The sequence below is a fragment of the Camelus bactrianus genome, chromosome 4 (genome assembly GCF_048773025.1).
Source record: "Camelus bactrianus isolate YW-2024 breed Bactrian camel chromosome 4, ASM4877302v1, whole genome shotgun sequence".
NCBI lineage: Eukaryota > Metazoa > Chordata > Mammalia > Artiodactyla > Camelidae > Camelus > Camelus bactrianus.
In genome coordinates this window covers 68,201,544-68,224,927 of record NC_133542.1, presented here as the reverse complement: position 1 = coordinate 68,224,927, position 23,384 = coordinate 68,201,544, and the positions used below count along the sequence as shown (strand labels likewise).

The 23,384-nt window shown below is 41.1% G+C and overlaps 1 protein-coding gene across 2 annotated transcripts in view; it reads left to right on the top strand.

The window, feature by feature from the left end:
- PSMB7 (proteasome 20S subunit beta 7) overlaps positions 1 to 23,384 on the top strand; it is a 55,936-nt gene that overhangs the window by 7,628 nt on the left and 24,924 nt on the right. For both annotated transcript variants that reach the window (XM_010956153.3, XM_045517558.2), the window contains exons 5-6: positions 1,424 to 1,539; positions 20,597 to 20,655. In XM_010956153.3, coding sequence (XP_010954455.1) covers positions 1,424 to 1,539; positions 20,597 to 20,655 — 175 coding nt within the window. The remainder of the gene's footprint in view (positions 1 to 1,423; positions 1,540 to 20,596; positions 20,656 to 23,384) is intronic.

The following is a 23,384-nucleotide window of genomic DNA, read 5'->3' as shown; positions in this document are numbered from 1 at the left end:
AGAATTTGGGGATCATTTTTTAAGGATTTTATTAACTTTGTAAAATATCTTAGACTCTTTTAAAGGCAGCAAACAGAGATTATGTTTTAGCTTGGAAGGGAACTAGCTGATTGTTACTGAGTTTAATTAAACAACCTGTTTGGCAGGCAGCTGGTGTAATGTATCGGGCACTGGTGTGGGAGCGGTGGGTCTGGTGATTCTGGTCTTGACCCTGCTGCTAGCTCATTTAGCTTAGGACCAGTTTCTTTCCCTGTCTGGGCCTCTGTTCCTTCTTGAGGCTGCTTCTGAAATCCTTTCCTGCTCTTTATTTTTTCACTTATAAATGGAAGATTTGAAATAACAAAGTGATAATCAAATGACATGGGCTTGACTGTTCCGTTTACCTGGAGTGCCTCCGAAGGGTAGCTATGTCTCAGACGATCTGAAATTATGACTTTGATTGGTCTTTGTGTTAATCTAGTTATATCAGTTTTAATAATTATATCATTAGGCAAATTGAGCATGTGTTGGTTTCGTTTTTCTTCCCAAAGAGCTAAAGGCTCACAGCGGAGAACTTTAAATCGAGCATGTTTATCTTGTGTAGCAGTTCTAATGGTAAAAAAACTGAGTCAAATGTAGGGAAAGCAGTCTAGAGTTAGCAAACTACCTTTGTAGAGGAACAGATATGTGCGGAATTAAACAGGGGAAGTAGGGTGGAAAATGTATTCCTGCTCATGTTCCTGAGAGGTATAGCTTTATCCTGTGGGCAGTAGCAATGGATTTTATAGGCCATCATGGAGTAATTTCATCATTCACTTCCCTGTATGATGAAATACTTTTCTGTTCTGCTCAGTATGACTGCATACCTGTCATAATTTTGTGGAATTACTAAAAGGAAAGGTGTTTCGCCATTAGCCATTTTCCTGGGAGGCTATGGTGAGGTCGATAATTTGAACAGCTTTAGTTTAGCAATTCCCCATCGTTGACTTGGAAGGGAGCTTGTCTGCTAATCACAAAGGTGAGACGGAAGGGTGCTGATAATCTTTGGAGTAAGCCAAGTGTGGCTCTGAGACATTGGGCAAGTACTTAATGTTTTTGGGTTGGTTTTCTCTTTTCTACAGTAAGAATTATAATGCCCTCTTTTAAAGGGGGTTGGGTGCTCACTTCGGCAGCACATACACTAAAAGGGGTTGGGAGACTGAGCTGATATGAGGTACGTGGGGTGCCTCACAAAATTTATCGTTTTTATTGGCTAAAGGTACATGTTCAAGTGTGTTTGCTCCATTCCCTGTTTTTTCCCCATCAAAACAGTAACTACTTAATGAAGCAGCAGTAGTATAAGAAAGCTTTTTTGTTGTCTGACTTCTCATACAGCTTTTGGTTAAGTTACAGTGATGTAATGTAGACTCATTTTTTTCTCTCTTATGCACACTCTGATCACCAGGTATCAAGGTTACATTGGTGCAGCCCTAGTTCTGGGGGGAGTAGATGTTACTGGACCTCACCTCTACAGCATCTATCCTCATGGATCAACTGATAAGTTGCCTTATGTCACCATGGGTGAGTGTAATGTTTCACTGATGTTTCAGAGTCCTCTTACTTACCAAGGTGGTCTCTTAAGGAGCTGGTGTGTTTCCTGTTAGAGGTGACAGTGCAATACAGTGCTCTGATTCCTTCTACCAATGTTTATGGAGTTCCTCCTGGGGATTAGGCCCCATTTTGTATGCTTGGGATATAGCAGTGAACAAAATTTGGATAAAGATTCTTGCCCACAAGGAGTTTATACTTTAGTGGAGGTAGACAGACAATAGTAACAATTACTGTAAATATATATATTTGTAATATGTTATAAAGTGATAAATACTAGGAGAAAAAAGTAATGCAGATGATACTATACTATAGTTATACAAGGGAAACTTTGAGGGAAACTGAGTCAAGGGTGTACAGAAACTTGATTATTATTTATGTCTGCATGTGTATTTACAATTGTCTCAAAACAAAAAGTTTAAAAAAATTAATGTGGTATAAATGGACTGGAGACTATTGGGGTGGAAGGCAGACGAAATTGTTAAATAGGAAGGTGAGGGCAGGTTCATGAAGAAAGAGAGGTTTGAGGGGAAGGGCCTCCGGGCAGAGGGCAAGCCAGAGTGGAGCCTCCCTGCGGGCACAGGCCTGGTACAGGCAGAGATTTTTTTTAAACTAGAATGATCGGAATCTGTCTTTACCACTTAATCTCAGAGGGATCCTGGGCATATAATTCCTCTCTGAGCCTTGGTTTCCTACCTATGAAATAGTAACAATACCTACAATACACACGAGGCTATAATGATTAGAAAGAATGTATATAAAGCATCTGGCCCAGTGCTTGGCCTATAAATAGTAGTTACACTCTTAGATCAGCTTTGGACACCTGTATTTTAGCTCTAAGTGCTAGATAAGAGTATTTTTTTTTAAAATGACCAAAAAAAAAAAAAAAGGGATAAAATTGTATTTAGATGAATTGGGATTTTCAGGTTTAACTTTTTATGTTAAGTTTCTGCGTGAAGTTGTACACATCCAGAAATTTTTAACAGGTCATGTGTAGCTGGTGTTTTTCCAGCTGCTGTTTATGCCTCTCACATTTTTTGTCTTGATATCTTGGCGCTGCAGAGCCAGGAATCACTGCTGCCTTGAGTAGTTTGGAAATTGCTGGTTTGAGACTTTTGCCATTCCATTCCATTTAATATACAAGCTTCTTACAAGGTTAGTGTACAACAGATGTTCCCTGTTTGTGAAGAGAATGATTTGCCCCCAGATACTGTATGGAATAATTATTTTAAAATGAAGATACTTACAGTAATTTTAGAATTGTTCTGAATTGCTTTGTTCCATCGTATTTGTTATCTCCATCAAAGTGCTGTTTTTATTTCTCCCCATCTGATGCTTTTAAATGGTTGTAAAGGTGGAATAGCCTTTTCCATTAAGTAATTTTGTTTCTTCTTTTTTTTAACTTAAAAAAAATTCACACTTGGAGATAAGTAACAGTAATGTACAATGAACACCCTTTACTCATATTTGTCAATTTTTAACATTTTACCACATTTTTGCTTGTTCTCTCATATATTATTACTATCATTAATTTTTTGTGTATGGAACCATTTGAGAATAAATAGCAGACACCATAACCCTCCAACTCTAGATACTTTAGGATGTCCTCTTATATCCACCTTGATAAAATCATCAAAGTCAGGAAATTTAACATTGATACAAAGCCTTTGCCTTTTTAAGGTGGAAAAGTTGACTTGGTTTCTTGCTTTTTGAACCATAGCAATTTATGAGCATAATCCCGAATTTAGGAAAAGTTGTTGCAAGTGACTGGAGCAGATTTGTGTCTGTTCATTTCATTCCTGCAACTCCACTTTGTGCTCTGTCCTGGCTGACAGTGGTCTCCTTTCCCTCCAAGGCCAGTGTGAGTCCAGGGTGATGGCTCCCCAGCTTTGAGTTTATAGCACACTTCTATTTAGAAATCATTACACAGTCAGGTTTTGTTCACATAGAAGATTAAGAAAAATAAGACATCAGTAACACCTGATTTTAATACCCAAGTAAGGTGTCACTTTGAGGTTTAGTTTGTTCAACTGTTCATTTATTTATCAACTATTTCTTGAGTAAAGGCACTGTAGCAGCATCCACAAATAGAGGTCCTTGCCCTCAACGTAGTCACAGTGTATGGAGGAGAGAGATGTGTAAAGAGATAAGGGCAGTGGTGCAAAGGCTACTGGCAGCTCAAGGAAGAAATGGTCACATCTCAACTGGAAGATTTCAGGAAAAGCTTCACTTCACTTGAGCCGAATCTTAAAAGAAGGATAAGTTACTTTCATTCATTTATCAGATATTTATTTAGCATCTACTGTGTGCTAGGCCCTGTGCTAGGTGCTGGGAATATAGTGGTCAGCACAACACCTGCCCTCAGAGCTTAGAGCCTCACGTGGGAGACAGGAATTACACAAGTAAATGTACGTTAATCCAAAAGAATGCACTGTACTAAGTGTCCTGGAGGAAAGGAACAGTAATGAGAGAGAATAGCAGGAAACAGTGTATGGGTAATGGGTGTTCGGGAAGTCCTCACTGAGCAGGTGACATGCGAACATTTCCTAATGAAAGTAAACATGACAACATTCAAGTGGGGAAAATATTACATGAAAAATGTCTCTATTTCATATTTCTCCTCCAGAGTAACCACTACTCAGTTTATTTTGTTTCTTTTTTTTCCAGAAGATGATTTATGATTCACCTTTATATATCTTTGTCGTCTGCCTGTCTGTCCCTATTAAAAATACATAATAGGAAAAAAGAAAAAGAAAAAAAACATAATGGAAGTCATGTTATAAAAACTGTTCCATTGTTGTTAACTTGTTTTGAAGAATTTTTTGTATCAGAGTTTGTAGATCTGTATCAGATCTGTAATAACACCTTCATAGAATGGCAGTATGTGACTGTACCATGATTTACTGACCCAGTCTCTTGTTGATATTTTAGTTTCCAGGTTTTTGCAACAAGTGTGTCTTGATATTCTTGTATAAGCACATCAGATAAATTCCTAGTAGTGGAATTTCTGGATTAGGGTGGAATTGCTCAGAGTTCTTTGTTGTAAGCAATACAATCACTGGATGATTTAGGAAAAGAGGATTTTTTTTTTTTTTAAAGAGTGGTAGGTGGCTCACAGAATAGCTGGGAGGGCAAAAACTGGGTTTGGGGCCAAGAGCAATGTCAGAAATCATGCTGCAGAATGGGCCATTGCAGATGAGTGCAGAATGCTGCAGACAACTCTCAGGCCCAGCTGGCGTGGGTCCTGGACTCGCTACTCACTCTTCTGCCCTGGCTGCCTCACTTGGGAATGGAGTCCTCCTACCATCTCTCTCACTGTCAAGGAGGGGTGGGTCTTATAGGGAGGGGTGGGTCTTCTGATTGCTGAAGCTTAGTCATCCACTCATAAGGTGGTGGAGTTCCCCAGATGCAGAACGGATGTACAGCTGTGGAGTAGCCCAAAAAAGTAACAGATGGCTGGCCATACAGTGCATTTTACCTTTTGAGAGCTAATGCTAAATTGTCCTCCAAAAAGATTGTACTAGATTATATTCCATCAAGAGAATATGAGAATGCCTTTCTCTTACAACCTCACCTACACTGGGTATTCTCCAGTCTGGTAGGTGTCCAGTCTGGTAGGTGAAAGATGGGAAAAAGTAACACTTAAGTTGATAAGTAGGAATTAGGAATTTACCACCTCACTCCCTACTCCCGAGGGAAGGACTCCAGGCCCTGTGGTACAAGAGGTACTTGCTGTGGTCTTGGAACTGAAAGGCCAGAATTTGCTGAATGGGTGAGCCAAGTACGGTGCAGTGGGTTGGGGGAGTGTTCCATGCTGGGGCACAGCAGAAGCAAAGACAGAAAGGGATGAGGATGTGTGGACATTCAGGAGGATGGAGGAGAGGCCAGGCTGGAAAGCTAGGCTAGAGAGGGTCCCGGGGATAGAGGCTGAGTTGTTTGGATTTTGTCCTGAAGGTTCCCATCTACTCTTTTCAAGCCATGGAGTGAAAGAACAAGATATTGTTAGAGCAGTCTGACAGCTGTAGGAGGGAGCACTGGCATGGGGGAAGTCTGGAGGTAGAGAGGGAAATTACATCTGGCCAGAAATGTTGAGCGTGTGGATGGGTCCAGTGGCATAGGGGCGGCCATGGTCGTCGCAGAGCACTCAGAAGCCAGCTAGCCATTAGGCCAGATCCCGGGTCTCTGTCATCCATCCTCTCCTGTCTGCCTCAGTGCTAGTCCCTTCCTGGCTCTTCACCACAGTGTCACAGTAACTCCTCCACTGCAGTCACCTTCCTTCCAGTCCGGCTCTGGACCCTTTTTCCCATTTTACTTCCTGTTCCTCCTCCACGTATACCTTAGGCATTTGTGGCAACAGACCCCTTGCCCTCCCCTGAACTGCCTTTTACACCCCATTGCTGCCCTGCTGCCTTCTTTCAGAAATGCCTTTGCTGCCTGGAGTGTCCTAATCATCATCCAAGCTCTAGCCCAGAAGCCATTTCCTCATGGCTGCCCCAGGCTGTAAGAAGTCCCTCTCCGGGCATTTGGTGTGAAGCTTGATTCCAGGATTTCATCCGTGTCCATACTTCACTTTCCCCAGCCTTGTCCTTCCTGCTCTTGCAAAAATATGAGATCTGTGTTAGTGGAAATCTGTCTTACTCCCCGAGTCTCACAGAGTCCTGTGTGACTCAATGAATATTTGATGGTGAATTCATTTTCTGACTCTCTCACTTGCTTGTGCCAAAACACATATGGAACCTAGTGTTAGGAACCTTAACTGCTGTTTATTGTTTATGAACCAGCAGTTTACAGTACCCCTGGAACAGAGTTTAGGATATGTTCCATTTGTGTGGCCCTAGTAGAGCCATAGGAAAAGAGCATAAAGCATTGCATGTGATAGGTCCTTTTTTTTTTTTTTAAGTTTAATATTATTTTAAACTTAAAGCATATTTGGAAGTGTCTGTGCCAGTGTCTGCTGGTGCTGTCACGTTATTTTCAGTTGAAATTCTATGCAAGGGATGCTGTCATTGCCATTTTATTGATGAGAAACTTGAAACTTAGATTTACTAACCTCCTGTTACTGTCCTGTCTATAAGTGGCAAAGCTGGAATTTGAACCCTTGTCTTTCAGCACAGGCAAGCCCCAGCTCATCACAGCTGCTTTGATTTTATCGTCTTACGGATGTTACTTCATTAAGCTATTAAGCCTTGCTTCTGAATACTAAAAATACACAAATTCCCAAGGGGCATTTATTTGGCACATTTTTGACTGCTCTTTGTGCAGGTTTTCTATTCTGCATATTATTAAAACAGTATTTACTGAAACAGCTTTATAGAATCAAAGAGTATTTTTGAAAAAATTATACACAATTCTACCACCAGAAGACAACATGATTTTTATATTTTGTTTCTTTCTAACCCAAGTCCATTGTGAAGAGGAGCCGTTTATCAGAGAATGTGAAATGAAGTACGGTTTTTTTGCTCCCCTGGCTTTGTCTCTGTCATGCTTTTCGTTTCTTTTAGCCGTTGTTCACTTCCGAGCAGGGCTTGATGGGCCCTTCCCTGTGGTGGGAGTTGTGCAGGCCTGCCTTTCTTCCTAATGAAGGCTTCCGGAGATCGTTGCTGTTCTTTCTTTCTTTTTTTTTGAAGGGGTTGGGAAGCTGGATATTGAGAGAGAACCCTAGAAGTGCCAAAATTTGGTAGTTTTGTTTTAATTCATATGATTTATTTTGAGTGAGCTACAAACCAAACCTCCAACTAGAAGGCCCTCCTCGCTGAAATGTGTCCACGGAACATAAGCATTCTCTGTGGGATTGAGGCTTTCCGTAAGTGTGGCGTAAGTGAGAAAATGAATATTTCATGTAAATGCTCATGTGTTAGTGGATTATGAGTTTTTTATTATGAGAAATAAAAACAAAACTTTGTAATAAGTCTTTTTTTTTTCTGAGTGATTTGACAGTAAGAGCTGGAAGCTACAAATTACCCATAAGACAAGGGTGTCTAAATTTTGTCTACCCATGGGCCTGTATTGGCGACTAGCCAGGTGCCTGAAGGCTGCTCTTAATTCACGTTGACTAGAAGACACCTGTCTTGTCTTGCGCATCTTTAACGTGCTGGTGCAGCTCCTTGAGCACAGGGTCCAGCAGCCTCCTCGCTGAGGGCTCACCTTCCCAAGGGTTTGCTTGGGAGAAGAATGAATCAAAGTCCTCACAGTGTGGCCCTCTGACTACCACGATGCTAAAACCTTTTTTGTGGGTGGGATGTTGACCAGAATGATAGCAGCTTTCATCCTGCAGCTTTCCAGCTGCAGCGCCAGCACCTGTTGTGAGATGCTTTGCTGATTTAATCTTTGCGCTGCTGTGAGGTGGGTGCTATCATCCCTGTCTTATGGATGAGGAAACTGAGGCCCAGAGAGGTATGCTAAGGTCACACAGCCTAGGGGTGCATGATCTGGCATGAGAACCCTGTCCTCTGGTTTTTCCTCCTTGGCTTTGTTATTGCTGTGAGTGGTGTGTGGCATGTGGTCCAGACCAAATTTGATTTGGTGTGTTCTTAAAAAAGAAGAAAGGAGCTTCTTAGGTTTCTTTAGTTATTTCTTTTTTAAGAAAATAATTTTCAAGAGACTGCAAGTGGTCGATTAGTGTGATTGTGGAAAGCCGGGCAAGACTCTTTGACTTTTCTTTATTAAGAAAGGGAAAAGGGCCATTTTTTTATAGACAAAATGTGGGTTCTTTTAATTCTCAGATTAATTAGCTTATTCTTTTAACTCGCCAGCTTTTCTTTATTAGGCAAACTGAAGTGGTGTCAGGAGAAGCTTGGGGACCATCTTTTGCTATTAGTTTGGCAGTGTTCCTTGTAGTAGCATTGGCAATGTGTATAAAATTTTTATTTTGCCCACTTATTCACATAGAGAATTAATATGAATGAAATTTCAAGCACGACATTCCTGGAAATGAGGCCCTTGGACAATTTAGGAATACTAACTTAAGGAATAAACATTGATATGCACCATTAGGGAAGACGTGGGGTCACTGCCAGAGCCATCCAGGTAAAATTCTATCTCCAGATAAACTGGTTATACAATTTCCTAATTATTGGAATGTACCTCTTAAGTCCCAGTTTACAGAGCCCCCTAGCAATTAAAAAGATTCGGGACAGAGTAGTAAACATACTGGATGTCTCACCTTGTGGGCAAAGAAGAGTCTTAGAATTAAGTTGGAACTTAGGAACATCAGTGGGAATTCAGACCTGCCATTTTTTCCATATTTTTACACTCAAGTGCAGCCTTTATGGAGATGTTTTGTAATCTCCACATAACTCGGATTTAAAAAATTTTCCTACACTGGATCAAATTAATGTGCTTTTATAAGATGGCACATATTTCTTCCACATTCATTTTCAAGTCTGAAATCAGATGTGAACTCAGCAGCACTGTATTTAGTTCGTAGGCGCATGTAAAAGCTTCTCAGAGGGCACATGACCTCATAGCTCTAGTGTTGAGGGAAATTCTTTTTCCTGGCTAGTGTGGCCGGGTGACTGCGTGCGGGGGTTCCACACCGCAAGCATGTCTCCATCAAGGCAAGAGTGAGTCTCAGCCCCTGCTCTCTGTGGATCTGGGGCTGTGCAGTGGCAGGAACCCCTTTCTGGTAGGCAGTTTGTCCATACAGCCAGGGACCATCCAGAACCGCCTTTTCTGTAATCACTTGAACTATTACATAGAATCCTAGAAAAAGAGATGGAAGCCCAGGCTGGCTCCAGCCCCAGCCCTGCCTCACCAAGGCTAGTCACCTAACCTCTCTCAACCTCAAACCCTCATTTCTGAAAAGAAGCTGACTTTTTGTTATTTGAAGGTCACGGGGTCACTGGGATGCTGCAGTGTTGTGTGTGAGCATGCCCTACAAAGCACGTGTGTTTTGTCCGTGCATGTGTTGCTCTGACATCATTTTTAATTTTTTGAGGTATTGCAGGATAGTGAAGTGAGCTGATCTTTGCAGTCAAACTGGGTTTAGATCTAAGTCCGACATTTATTAGCTATTTGACTGTGAACATTGATTTCTCCTCAGGAAAATGGGGATTAGAGGATCTGTCCCATGGGAAATGTGGATTAAGTGAGATACCACATGTAAAAATCTTTGTGTGTAGAAAATCGTAGATGTTTGGTGCATGGTGTTTTGATAATTTTAGTGCTAACACATTCTCTGTGCGCAGTTCTGTGTACTAAGATTTCTCTCTGGCAGTTTTTCCTGCTTTGATTAATATAAGTAAGATGCATTTCAGAACATTTAAAATGTGCAATGCATGGATTTTATATCTTAAAATTTATACTACTGTGAAATGCCAGGAATTAAGCAACTGAGAACCAAAAGCCCATGAAAGTTGGATTATGCATCTTGATTCCTGGTTCTTGCAGAGGTGGTACTAAGCCAATAGATGGTGCCATTATGTTAGGAAATGAGGAAATATTTACTTCTACAATTCATCATGTTGTTACAGGGAATGTAATAGAGCCAGCCCTTGCCGGTTCTTAATCTGTTTTAATTAGAGTGGACTTTGTTCTTGCTTATGTGTGAAAAATATTAAATGTCTCTTGTAGGTAAAATAGTGAGGTATTGAATTAATGTTAGGGTGCTCTTCCTCCTCTTTCTTCTGCTCTGACATTTTACCGTGAAATCTTTTCTGATTTGAGTCCAGTCCTTAGTCTGCAGCCAAGTAAAAGCCCTTGCCAGGAGTACATTTCAGAACAGTTAAATGCAGTGCTTACAGTTTTAACTCCTTTGCTTTAAACCCCACTTTAGAGAGAGTGAGGTTAACTAGTTCATCTTTACCTGCTTTTGTCTCAGAATTGGCCCTACTACAGAAAATTGCCTGTTTGGTCTTGTAACGTAGTGCTTGATGGTTTTTTTACTTTCTTATTGGACAGACCAAATGGAAGGTCATTTTTGTGCATCGGAAGACTTTTCACTGTGGAGGTCATAGAACGAGGGTCTTGCTGGCAACCAGTTCTGCCATTACTAGCTGTGTGGTTTTGGTTAGGTTCCCTTACTTCACTGATTTTAGTTTTTTTTTTTTTTTTAATCTATAAAATGGAGATTATACCGCCTAGTTCACAGATGAATTAAGTGAAAAAATACATGTAACAGTACTTTGCACACTTTCTTCAGTAAATAGGATTTATTATTGTTTGCACACAGGGTCTGTGGACAAAGTAAACCTTTACTTACAATTAAGACAGTGTGTGTTTTTATGAATTATTAAACACTGTGATCCGTTGTCCTTGAGGGTTCTGAGGGATAGGAAAACTGGGAAGAAATCTGCAAAGTGGAGTAATTTATAATTTGGGAAGTTATTTTGAAATATGGACCAGAGTAAAGGATGTCTGAGAGACCTGTCAGCTTGGACTGCCGTGAGTTCCTGCCGCAGGAGGGAGAGCAGAGTGCTGGGTGAGAGCTTCTGTTTCCCAGTGGGGCCAGATCATGGTGGGAGACTGATTAAGAGAGGCGTCTTTTAAGGTAATTTTCATCCTCCATCTTACCCTTTAAACGTGAGGTTAGGTGACTCCTCTGTTTGAAGGAGAACAGTTTGCTGTTCTCACACCTTGTGGCATTTCATTAAAATGTACTAATAAAACGCAGCCTTTCACTTTTTAGGCCTGGATGCCTCAAATGTTAGTCTTTTCTTAAGAATAAGTGTTTATAACCTGTCAGGTCAATGAGACGTTGCAGTTGCAATTATAAGAAAAATCCTTGTTCCCTTCATTCAAGTGGTGTTTTAAATTATTTACTTAGAATAAAATTTAAGTCCTTTTTGACATTACATTTAGAAAAGGAACTGCATCTTTTGAGAAATTAGTTTCTGAGTGAAAATGTTGGCTTCTTTAAAAATCTATTTCTAAGCATGTTAAATGAAATAATTTTTTATTCATTGGGAATAAAAGATAGACTGACATTGAGGTACATTTGCTGATGAAAAGGAAGCATTCTTCCCCCTCGCGAGGGGTTTAAATGTAATACTCAGTGCTTACTCAGGAGTGAAAACATCAAATTAAACTGTTTATGCTGACAAAGGACAAATCTGGATTTCAGCAACCCATGCAAGATTGTCTGATTGCTTGGCCTGCTTCGCCTGGAAGCTTTTGGCCAAGACTTATAATGAAATGCATGCATACAATTAAACCACTTCAAGTGAGTGTCTGAGTTTTCCTGAGTGCTGAGAGGAGTTCCACTGCTCTCTAGTGGCTGAAGGTGGTCCCCTGGCACCAACGTGGTTTTATTTTCATAAATCAGCTCTTCACACATTGGCTGCGTTGGCCTCCGGAGCAGGCGCCAACACCAGGAGACTAGGCCTCGTAGACAGCAACAGAGTGAAAAATGACCCCAGTCCGTGGTCTGTGGAAAGCACCACATTTTGTCCAGGATGAGTGGCCAGTTGACTAACAATGAGCAGGTGCGAGGAAGCACGCTGTCAGGGGAAGCTGACGCTGATGGATGAGAGAGCTCTCGGTGTTACTCCTGTACTGCAGCTTACATCTTGCACCGTGGCAGGCCACGGTGCCAGACGGGTCCTTGGGTGCTTAAAATGGACCACTCCTCAGCAGAAGGAGCAGTTCTTTTCCTGGAAAGGTCTGGTTAAACTGATTTCGGGGAGAAGTAGTAGAAATCTATTTCCTGCTGCCTCTCGGAACTTCATGACTTTGAGAGAAGAGATTTTAAGAACTCTGTTTCTATTAAAGCTGCCAACTCTGAGACTTGTTGAGAATGATTGTATAAAAGAGCCCCTGGAGGACGGGGACCTTGTCTTAAAGAATTTGTAATAGCTAGCTTTTATTGAGCTTTTACTGTGTGCCAGGCACTCTGCTTTACATGCGTCATGTCATTCAGGTCTCAGCCGTCCTGTGAGGAAGACAGATTCTGTCGTCCTCCTCTTTAGGCGGGGAGGAGGCCGGGGCTGCAGGGCTGCAGGGCTGCTGTATGTGCTGCAGTTTCTGGGGGATCGTCCATCTTGTGCTTGATTCGGTGGCGCCTCCTGGAGCAGCTTGGCAGCCTTGCAGGGCTCAGAGGGCCTCCGTGGTGTGCTGGGGGAAACGAGAGGAAACGTAGAGCTCTGCAATGGCCTGTGCACCTGCTGCCGAGTAGGCACCTGGGATGGCTTGTTTTAAGGAACGAGTGGAAAGTTGCCCTTCTGAGAGGTGCACGGGCTAAAGAGCCTCAAGTCCTAGGTTTGAATCGTGACTCCCCTATTGCCCTTAAACTAGCCGAGCCTCAGTTTCCTTGTCTGTAAAGTGGGGAAGTAACTGCACCACTTGAATTTAGGGTCTAGGGCCCTCAATAAATGTTTTCCCTTCCCCAGCCTGAGAATTTGTGAGCCTAGACTTTATTAGAAAAAGTAAATTTCTACCTGCTGGCTTTCAGATCCTTCCTAAAGTTTGAGAGCAGCAGGGTTTAGAAAGTTATTTGTCTTTTATAGCTTCTTCAACATGTCTGATAACATAAATTCTAGAATTGCTAGGTTTGATTTGGTACTTTAGTGAACTCTGACATAAAAGTAACATGTTCCATGTTTTAAAAAATCCCACTATCCTTAAGCCATATTAATGCAAGTGGTTTTTAAATATATAGAGCAAGTAAAAACAGTATCTTAAATAGTAACATTTTCTTGATACATTTTCAATTTTGTCCTGAGTTGGATTGTTCTCTCAGAAAAAATTAGGTTCAAATTGAACTAATATTAATGCTAGTAAACTAAGATCAGAAACACCCTCAGAGGGTTTAGAGAATGAAGACTAATTCATTGTTTAATTTTTTTTGACTGGGGCTATTTTAAAATAAATACTTAGATACTTGAGTGGCATTACTAAATAGTGAATGGCATCTGTTTAATCATTTAAAACATTTAACTAAAATCCCAGTCTACTTTGAATTTCCAAGCAAAACAACACAAGTTAACTGTATCCAGATGTGTGGAAATAGTTCTGCTGAAATATGAACAAAAAGTAAGTTAGAAAGCATGCTTTTTGGGGGTGGGAAATTAAGGAAATATAGCTTCTTCCATGTTTACTTGCTAATCTTGATTTCAAGCATTTAGCTTTGCAATTCAAGAGGCAGCACATAGCACAGAAGCAGTGTTGGCCACTTTAAATTTATGATGATCGAGGCTCACATTCCTAGATTTGGTAAGCACTGGCTGTGTGATCTGGACAAGTTTGTTATCTCCAAGAATCAGTCTTCCCTTCTGTGAAATGGGACCACACCTACCTGCCATGTCTGAAGAGCAGACAAAACCCATATGACTGTGCTTTGAAATGTCATGAACACCATGTGGCCAATGTCTGTTGTGGTCTGTTCAGTAATTTGTTTGCCACAGTGTAGACTACTGGATAAGTGAATTCTGGCTTGGTGCTAATGTACATCATTGTTAAGATAATTTTATCTCTCTCTCTCTCTCTCTCTCTTTTTTTTTTTTGGTACCTATCCCGAGGAAGTCTTCCTAAGGACCATGGTAGAGAGACTTGGTGTATTTATTTATTTGTGATGATTGATTGCTGTTGTGCCTTGGGACTGTTGACTCATGCGTGGATTGACCTTCAGGCCCCTGGATACAGATTTCAGGAATAAGCTGCACGCTGCTGCTGTTAATACAGCAAGACTGTGACAGCTGGCAGGGTCTTGGTCTTTTGGGGTTTAATGTTGAATTCTTATTTTCTTCAAGTGTCTATCTTAAAAAATTGTACGTACTGCATGGTCTTTGAAGAAAAATAAGAAAACACAGGTAAACAGAAAGAATATACCAACACCCAGAATTAAGCACAATATTTTTATTGTCTTCCATATTTGTTTAATATGTAGTGTATAAGCATATCTATTAATTTTGCTTTGGAGAAAATATTTTATCGTGGATATCTTTCCAGTGCCAAAAAAGTATTGTCATATTTAATGACCATACATAGAGTATTTGTTTATTTTCCTTGTCTCCTGATTGTTGCTGTTGGACCTTTACATTTACTTCCAATTTGTTGTTGTTGTTGTTGTTCTTATTTTTGTTTTTTCCTAATCTAAACAGTGATCATAATATAATTTGGGTACTTACCCATTTACTTCCTTAGAATATCTCTAACAGTAGAATTGCTGGTTTGGTGGCTGTATATAGCTTTATGCTTTCTGACGGATGTTTCTGAATTGCCCATTAGAAAAGTTCTATCTATTTGTGCTTTTGCAAGACTGTTAGATTGTGCTTTTCACTATGTCTTTGTCAGTACTGGGTATTATTTTTAATCTTTGCTAATCTAAAAGCCAGAAACAGGCTATTTAGTTTCAATTAATATTTCTTTGATTGCTAGTGAACTTGGACAGTGTTTCTAAATGTGTATGGGTCTCTGCCTTTTTTCTTTTTTTGTAAGTTTTTGTGTCCTTTTCTCTGTTGGTGCACTGATGTTATTTATGTGTGAGCTCTTTTTAGTTATTAATGCCCTGCATGTTGCACATATTTTTTCTGAGTTTCAGGGCTTGTATTTTACATTGTTTACAGGTGTTAGTCCTTTTTTTATTTTTTAAGCCAGTGACCTGTCAATTAATAAGACATATTTCATTTTAAGAGTGCTGGAGATGTGGCCCATGGCCTTTGTGCCTGGGCCCCCTTCTCCTGGAGGTCCACAGTGTGGGCGCCCCATGGAGTCGTCTTGAAAGTCTGTGGGTGAGTCAGGCCCTGGCAAGTCAGATGGGGAGCAGACCGTGCTTTCTGGGGCTCACAGGGGCATCTGTTGAATTCTTTTAATGAACACCAAACCCGGACAGCCGGGGTGAGGTGGTGCCAACCCGGGTGGCTGCAGTGGATCTGGGAGTGCAGAGCAGTTCTGGCCCCTGTGGATGAAGAGGGCTGAGTTCCCCCATCCCTGACTCACCACAGCCTGACTGCTGGGTGGTTTGGGAGTTGGGAGTGGCTGAGCAAGTGGGTGTGCGTGGATGGCGTGGGCGAGCTGCGGGGAGGATGGTGGATGATGCAGAGGTAAGTCAGTGGGGAACTAGGCAGCTGTCACAGCATCTTGCACAGTTATCTCTAAATGCTGGTCACTGAGTTGTACCTCGTTTTTCTGTTTAAAGAGCTTTGTTCTGGAAGCAACACTGGCTACTCAGTAACTGTGGGTGGGCTGAAAAAGGCAGACTTGGTGGAGGTTGCTAAGGAGCAGCTACCTGGAAACTACTGATGAGACAGAGCTTTGGTAGAAAAATGCAGAAATCCAAGGAAGGCATTTCACTCTGTGATATCATAGAGTTCAGATCAGACTAGGCTGTATAATAGGATGCGGTTTTGTGGGTTTAAAACCTTTTTTTCTTTTTGAAAATTGAACTTGCTTTACATTTGAGTTGATCTTACATTCATCCTGGTAAGGTAAATTAGGTAATAAATGTTCTCTTACACTTTATCAAGGCATATACTGCTGTCGTCACTCCTTCAGTGCCAGCTCAGTTTCCCCAGCTTCTCCATTTGAACAGTTGTGCTCAGATCAGCCTAATTTTAATTTTAACAGCAAATTCTGTTTAGTGCTCGCTGTGTACCAGAGGCTGCTAGGTATGGGGGATGCAGATATGAAAGGATGGACAAGTTAGTTGTCAGAGATGAGAGTGAGAAGCTCTCATGAGGATGTGGTGGTCAAGGAAGGCTTCCGGGAAGAAGTCATCTCTCAGCGGGGGTTTGGCAGGTGCGTCAGCGTTCTGTGGGCTGTCAGGTGGGCAGCGGGAATACCACGTGCCAAGGTGGGATAGGCTTGAAATAGTCTGGGCATTCAGACACTGTTGTCAGTTTAGTGTTGGCAGAGTGTCAAGTGTATGTGTATACTGGGGAAGAGGAGGGGCCGAGGGAGCCGGAGCCCTGGTCGTGGAAGGTCATACATGTCTGCTCTGAAGTGCATTGTGGCCTGTAGAACTTTCTGTTAGAGTGCTATAGGGTCACACCTGAGACAGGAATCCTGCCCTGTGCTTGTTAGTCCTGTAATCCTAGACAAGAAGCTTTATCACTTCACAGGGTGGTTGTGAGGATGACTAAACGACATAACGTGATGTGTGGCCCACAGTGGGTCCTCAAACAGACTGCTCTTGTTCCTCCCCCTTGGCTGCCTGCTCTCTGCTCTAAGAAATTCTTTGAGGGCAGGCCTCATACCCCTTGCTCCTAGAGCTCATCCTGTGCTTGTAGGAAGCATATTTCCTCTGACGTCCATTTCCTTCACCTGACATGCCTGCTGTCTAAAGCAGTAGCCCTTATACCCAGTATGCTGTCTCCTGCTTTTTCTGTTTATTCCTTAATAGGAAACCAGACCATTCTGACTAATTGTCTGAGGTCACCTTGTCTTTAGAATAAAAAATCAGGGTAAATGTTCCTTCAGAGGATTTTTGCCTTGGTCTTGGGTGTGTGAATGCCAGGTTAGTACTTTGATGCTGAAATAATGGAATGTCTTAGGGCATTATTCTGGTTTATGGGGAGAATGGGATATAATATTTAAATGTTTTGTGAGTCAAATGGCTGCTGTACTAGGATGGAATTTGTCTGATGACCGAGTGTGTATAGTTTTAAGTGAGATCAAATCTGGGGAACTTGAATGAAATTATTAAAAAAAAAAATAGTTCTCATTGGGTTTGCCATTTTCTTTCTTTTTAATGGCCAACACCTTGTTCTGTCCCCCAGTTGCATTGCCTTGAAATTACGGGAGGGTTTGTACCTTGCTCTCTTGCCACTGTGGACAATTGCAGTCATATTTGAAATTCTTTTTTTTTTCTTTTAAAGGTCTCATACATTTATTACTGAGCCAAAGCATTAGTGCAGAAACTCTGACACAAAGAGGAAAATCATCTTCCCAATTAAACACATCCAGCCGTTCGGATAGTAGTGATGTTTTCAGTGATGTGCTAAGATGCAAGTGACCTTGACGCAGCATAGACAGACACGCCACCTCCTGTGCGGCTCCTTATAGACCCAGCGTGGTTCTTCTGCCTGTCTTCTCTTGGAGCGTTACCTGGTTTTATTACCAGTTTTATTTGAGTCCATTGGAGAATGGGACTGTTCTGCTTTTGTTTCTTGGCCAAGAATCGCTTGATCCTGAAAGTCTTGTGAGAAGACATGGCGAGGAGCAGATTCAACCGCATATAGGACAGCGGCGAGGAGGGGAGAAGGGAGGAGGAAGCAGGGGGGAAGGATGGGTTCAGAAGGCTCGTGTTTGAAATTCTGACTTCACTTTCTAGATGGCAGACACACGTTCAGAGTTTCCTAGAAACCTGTTGACAAAGTCAGTGTGCTCCACTGCCTGGCACTTCTGTGTATTTCTGAAAAGGGGGCGCCAGAGTCCTCCTTTCTTAAAAAGCTAGGAGCAGGAGCTAATTTGCAGGTGATTTAGAAATTGTTTTTAATGTGGAATTCCCCTTTCTTTTCAAATTTATTTGGAGTCCGCTTATCTTTGGTCTCAGGGGACACAGAATCAGGCAGTTTAGCAAGCTCTGCTTTCCAGAAAACTTCTCAGCTCTGTGCATCTGCGTGTGTATTGGGGGCATGATGTAAAGGGGAAGCAGAAATACAACAATACAGCGTAATAAGGACCCCTGTGTCCTTTGTGTGTTTACCTCCCCTACACCTTCTAGCTCTTTAAGAAAAAAGTCACTCTCTCTGATAATATGAGAAGCATCACTACATTAGATAGACACTTCTTGTTCTAAGAGTTTAGATATAGTATATGTTTCCACTTACGGAAATTTTGTCTGCAGTTTTTCTGAGGAAAAAAAGCTTTGATAAAGGAAGAATTATTATATTGGGAGGGAAATAGTTTTCATTTCCTAAAATATTAGATGAAGCTGAGCAGAAGGAAATGTGTGTGCCCAGGAAAAATAAGAGTAAAATTAATTTGTTAAACAGCCAAAGAAAGGATGGCCCAGGAGAATATACAGGACAAGTAATTTTTAGGGAAAAATGCCTTTAAGGTAAGTTGGATTTTCCCTTTTACAGGAATTGATTACAGTTTTCCACAGGGTTGTTAGCACTTGGGTAAAATAGCACCCCTTCGCCTGTCCTTTTTTTGGTGAGGTATATTTCAGGCCTCTGGTGTGTTTATTACTCTTGGGCTCTTTGCAGAGATATTCTCGGTCTAGGTTGGAAAAGGCGAGCCTACTGTTGGGCACTCTGCAGAGCATTTTGGATCTAGCAGTAATTTTTTCCCGAGATTTCCTTATTTGCAATTTTCTTGTTTCTTCATGACAGCTGTCCTTTGTTTTCCACATAAAACCAGCTCGTTCTTTACTGCTAAGCCCAAGACTGGTTCTCACCCGTGCCTGGGTTTCTCACCTGGGTTACTTTCCCCCTTGATCTCTGAAACTCAGAGTAAACGTGTGACTCACAAACCGTTAGTAGCCTTTGACGCTAATTCCAGATTGTCCGGGACATGTGTGCTATGAAATTCTGAGATTTGTTTTTGGTGAATTTGTGTGTGTGTGTGTGTAGTTTTATTTGGGTGTACAAGTTTTATATCTCTGTAATTTCTGTCTCCTTTCTAAAGGGCCTTGAATATCTCTTTAGGTTCCCCCCACTTTTTTTTTAAGAAGAGAAAATTGTGAGAGGGGAAAATAGGGTTGCCTTTTGCTCCCAAAGCCTAAATGAATAGTCATTGCCTGTAATGCCGTCTGCACTCGTCGCTTCCCACTGCTTTAGATGTGATGTATCCAGTGCTGTGAAGGTAATGATCCTCAACCGCAGCAATATTCCCTAACAGGAGTATCCGTCATATTCATTGGGATTACCATGTTCATTGATTTGTGTCTGTAAATCTGCTGTTTCTACCCTTTAAATTTGATCTATAATTGGACCTCCTTAAATGGTTCAGATAAGGTAGTCTGTATTTTCTCAATGCAGTGATGCTGTCAGCTTCTCCTTTTTCATTATACATTCAGCAGACTTGATAAAATCAGCAGGACACCTCATTTGAAACTGTTTAATCGCTGCCTTTTTCCTTTGCTAAACCATTGAGGTGGTCAAGCGATGTACACAAATCATTTTAAATAGAAAATATGGTTTTCTCTGTGACCCAGCTAAATAGATAGTGTTATGCAAAACAAGTTAAAAAGTAATAAATGCCAAAAAAATCTTCTAATTGGAGTAAAAAATTGTGGGCAACTCTATCCTCTCTCCAAAAGTAGAGTATCCTGAAATATTGCCAGGGCCCTGTAAAGACAAGATGATGGTTTTCTAAGGATTCTCTGGTTTCCTAACAAAGCAAGTTTAAATTTCCAAGTAGTGCTAAGCTGCCTTTTACATCCATTCAAAGGGAGCCCATACCTATTTGTAATGCCTTTACATCCTACTTTTGTAGGGAGAAATTTGCTCTCTGTTAATATCTATGCAGCATAACCTTTCAGCCATTTGCTATTGTGGTAATAAATTTTTGTTTCTTTGTCTGTCATTTTGTCTACTCAGCTGTTACTCTTCAAAGTACAAACTAAAAATAATAGCTCCAAATAAATGCCACATAATAAAGTGTTTTACAGTTGTAGCTGGAATAACCTGGTGGCTGCAGCTTGCAGGCCTGTTACCATTGCTGGTGCTGTAGTTTCTTCCCCGTGTGTCAAGGTGACTCTACCAGGGCCAGCTCATTAAAGCAATCTCTTCTTTCTAACTGGCTTGGTATTTAGCGCCATACCCAGCAGCCTGCCAAGGCCCAGTTGTGGAGCACAAGACTCACTACATAGGATATATGAAATTATGTGGCATTCGCTTTTTGAACACATACGAATTATCCATAACCTCATTTTCATGCCTCAGCATTTTATTATGAATAATTTACAGTTATTCCTGTTAATAGTAGAAGTAGGACCAGTTGCAGGTTTACCCGAGATGGTGGTAAGTGTGACTCCAGGCTTTTGAAGAGCAGTGTTTATCTGTTTTTTGTGGCCCTATAGTATTAATATTTACACTGTATTTGAATGTGACATTGGGTGTGCGTTGCCATTTTTGCTGCCCCGAGGTAAACTTGAGATGGAGAAGCTGAGAGTCGGTAAATATGCTAAAAATGCATCTTTTTCTTACAGGTTCTGGCTCCTTGGCAGCAATGGCCGTGTTTGAAGATAAATTTAGGCCAGATATGGAGGTACAGTTTTCTTCTCTATCAGATATCTTTCCTCAGTTGTGTGTCAGACATTAACAAATTGCTGATTCCTCCAAAGCTTGTGTGGCACTGTTGTTAGTTGGAATGCTTTTTGGCACAGACACTGTTTGCTGAGAAGACTGGTTACTTGGGAAAGCTTCGCTTTGGAGCGGCCCTGCTGTGCCCTCCCTCAGGCTCTTCAGCTTTTCCTTCTGGCCTCTGGGCTGTCTGGGAATCTTCTTGGCTATAAATGCCGCTGTAGTGTAGAATGTTTTCTTATGTTCTAAACTTTCTGTGTCACGATAGCTCGAAATGACAGGTTTTTTGTTTTCTCACCAAGAATAGAGAAACTGTGTATGTCTTTGCATGTCACACAGACCTGGCCTGAAAATGGGGGCAATTTGAAAAACCCCTGTAGATTGTTCTGCATCTGGCAGGAGATAGGAACGATGTCATGTGTGTAGTGGGCTATTCCCTGTGTGATGGAACTAGTGTCTCATATATTTATTAGAGATTCTTCTGTGGTGGTAGGGAGGGTGGTATCTTCTGAATGACATGCCACCCGAGTCTGCTTTAATGATAGATGTCCCCCTTCCCCTATTAAGGAACCCCCTGGCCCCCCAAATCTCCAAGAGCAAGCCCACAGGTCTTTCATTGTCATATTCAAAGGAGTGTTCAGTGTGCTCGGATACTTTATGGTACCACATTATTCCTCCACTGTGCTTTATCCTTGCTGCTGAACCAGCTTGTAGGCACAGTAAGGCAGTCCTCATCATCTGCCCTGGGTTTTTGGATAGATGTTAATTTTTTGATGGGGAGTATCAACTTGTTTTCAACAATTATTAGTCTGTTTATGAGTGTTACCCTATTCCTTAATATGTGTGTTTCTGCTGTTCCTGCCTTTGCAGTTTTATTTGTTTACCAGAGGGTGTTTCGGGGAATTACTTTTTGACAATGCCTCATCATTGTTAGAAAAGATTGCATGTTTAAAAACTTCTATTCTTCTGTGGCTCATTGTCATCAGAACATAAAGAGTCATTGGAGCTCTGAAGCTCTCAAATCTTTAGGTTTGGGACAAGTGCCAGGAGAGCAGAGAAGGTAAGGTTGTGGATGCTGCTCAGCCGCAACAGGGGTCTCCTGCCAGGAGCCACCACGCCCTTGGTACATGAGGAGAGCACTCTTAAGTGACTTGGTCACTGATGGCTAGTTTTCTTCCCTTTCTTGAATACCTGCAGGAATTAAAACGTGACTAAAGATAGAATTTAGCTAGGTGTTTTGTACTAGAAACAATAGTGTCTTGCTCCAGTTAAGACTAGTAAACAGGTCCAAGTATCAACTATAAATGAGGTTAGAATTCTGTTCTCATTTCTCAATGTGAAAGTTTATTCCCATATCAGCATTATTTTCTGTTTGGACTTCTTAAGTACAAAGGAAAAATAAGATATACTAGGTCACTTAAAAAGGAAAAGAAAAAATATTCTCCCAGTCTTCAAACTGAAGGAGAGGAATTCCTGAGGCTCCACAAATCCATTAGAACTGACAAAGGTATGGGGAGAAGGACTCTGATGATTTCCGTTTAGAAAATCACCTCAGTAATGTCACGCCCTCCTTTAAACCACATTAATCTTTTCAAATTTTCTTGAAAGCCTTGTCTATTTCCAATTGATTGGACCATCCATATCTTAAAGAAAAATGAGAATTGCAGAAACTTTTGAAAGCATGAGGTATATTAAGTGACTTAACACTTTACTAAAGTAATTTTATATTATTTATTTAGAGTTTGGGTTTGAAATGAGTCAAAGGCCATGGATTTAATATTGCCGTGACTTAGGGAAGTAAAAGGAAATGAGATCATCCCGTCAGTAAAAAATCTGATACCATCAGTCTGCAGCGTGTGTTCCTTAGGTCAGACCACTTAACATTGTGTTAGCTGTGAGACCTTGGAATAGTTTGACCAAATTCCCATTTCAGATTGACTAATTAAATTTACAGTGTCAGGTGGCTGGTTTTTATTCACTGAAGTTATGAAACTTCAGGCTGACAATCAAGAAAAATCACTTTCGGAGAAGGTACTTGCTTCTTCAGTGAAGTAAGTTTAAAAGTAAATAGAAGGCAAATAGTATAACCATTGTCAGTAGTCAGTACTTTAACAGTGTAAAGGGGTTTTAATAGATACTAAAATTATTGTGAAGTCCAGGCAACTAACTGCTGGCCATCTGCTTTCTTTCGGTGAAGATTAAATGATGTGGTTTCAGTGGAAGGCTGAGGCTGCATAGCAAAGTTGAGATGACACTGTTTTAGTGACTTTGATGTGAAGGAGAAATCTGCCAAGGTGTCATTTCTGGCTCTGTAATTACATAGAACTTGTGGAAGTGTTTTGGTTTCAAATTTACAAACTTTTTATTTTCCTTCTTTCCAAAAAGGCTTTCTGTCTTTCTGTGGCAAGAAGCCCTCCATGACTTTTCTTTCTTGCCTATTTTGAGACTGGAGGGTTGAATGACTGCTTATTTCCCTTCAGTAGGGGAAAGGATTCTGGATGTGTCTCAAACAGAGACCCAGGAGAGCATTTTTGCCTCTGAAATCTTGCATGGATTGCCAGGGCGGTAACTGCTGCACATTTCACAGAGAGTTGCAGTGGGAGGGGGCAGTTTTAGGCTATCATAATTACAAATTGCTTGCCAAACAGTAATTTTTAGGCCAGACTCATGAAATAAACTCTTGGCTTTATTGCT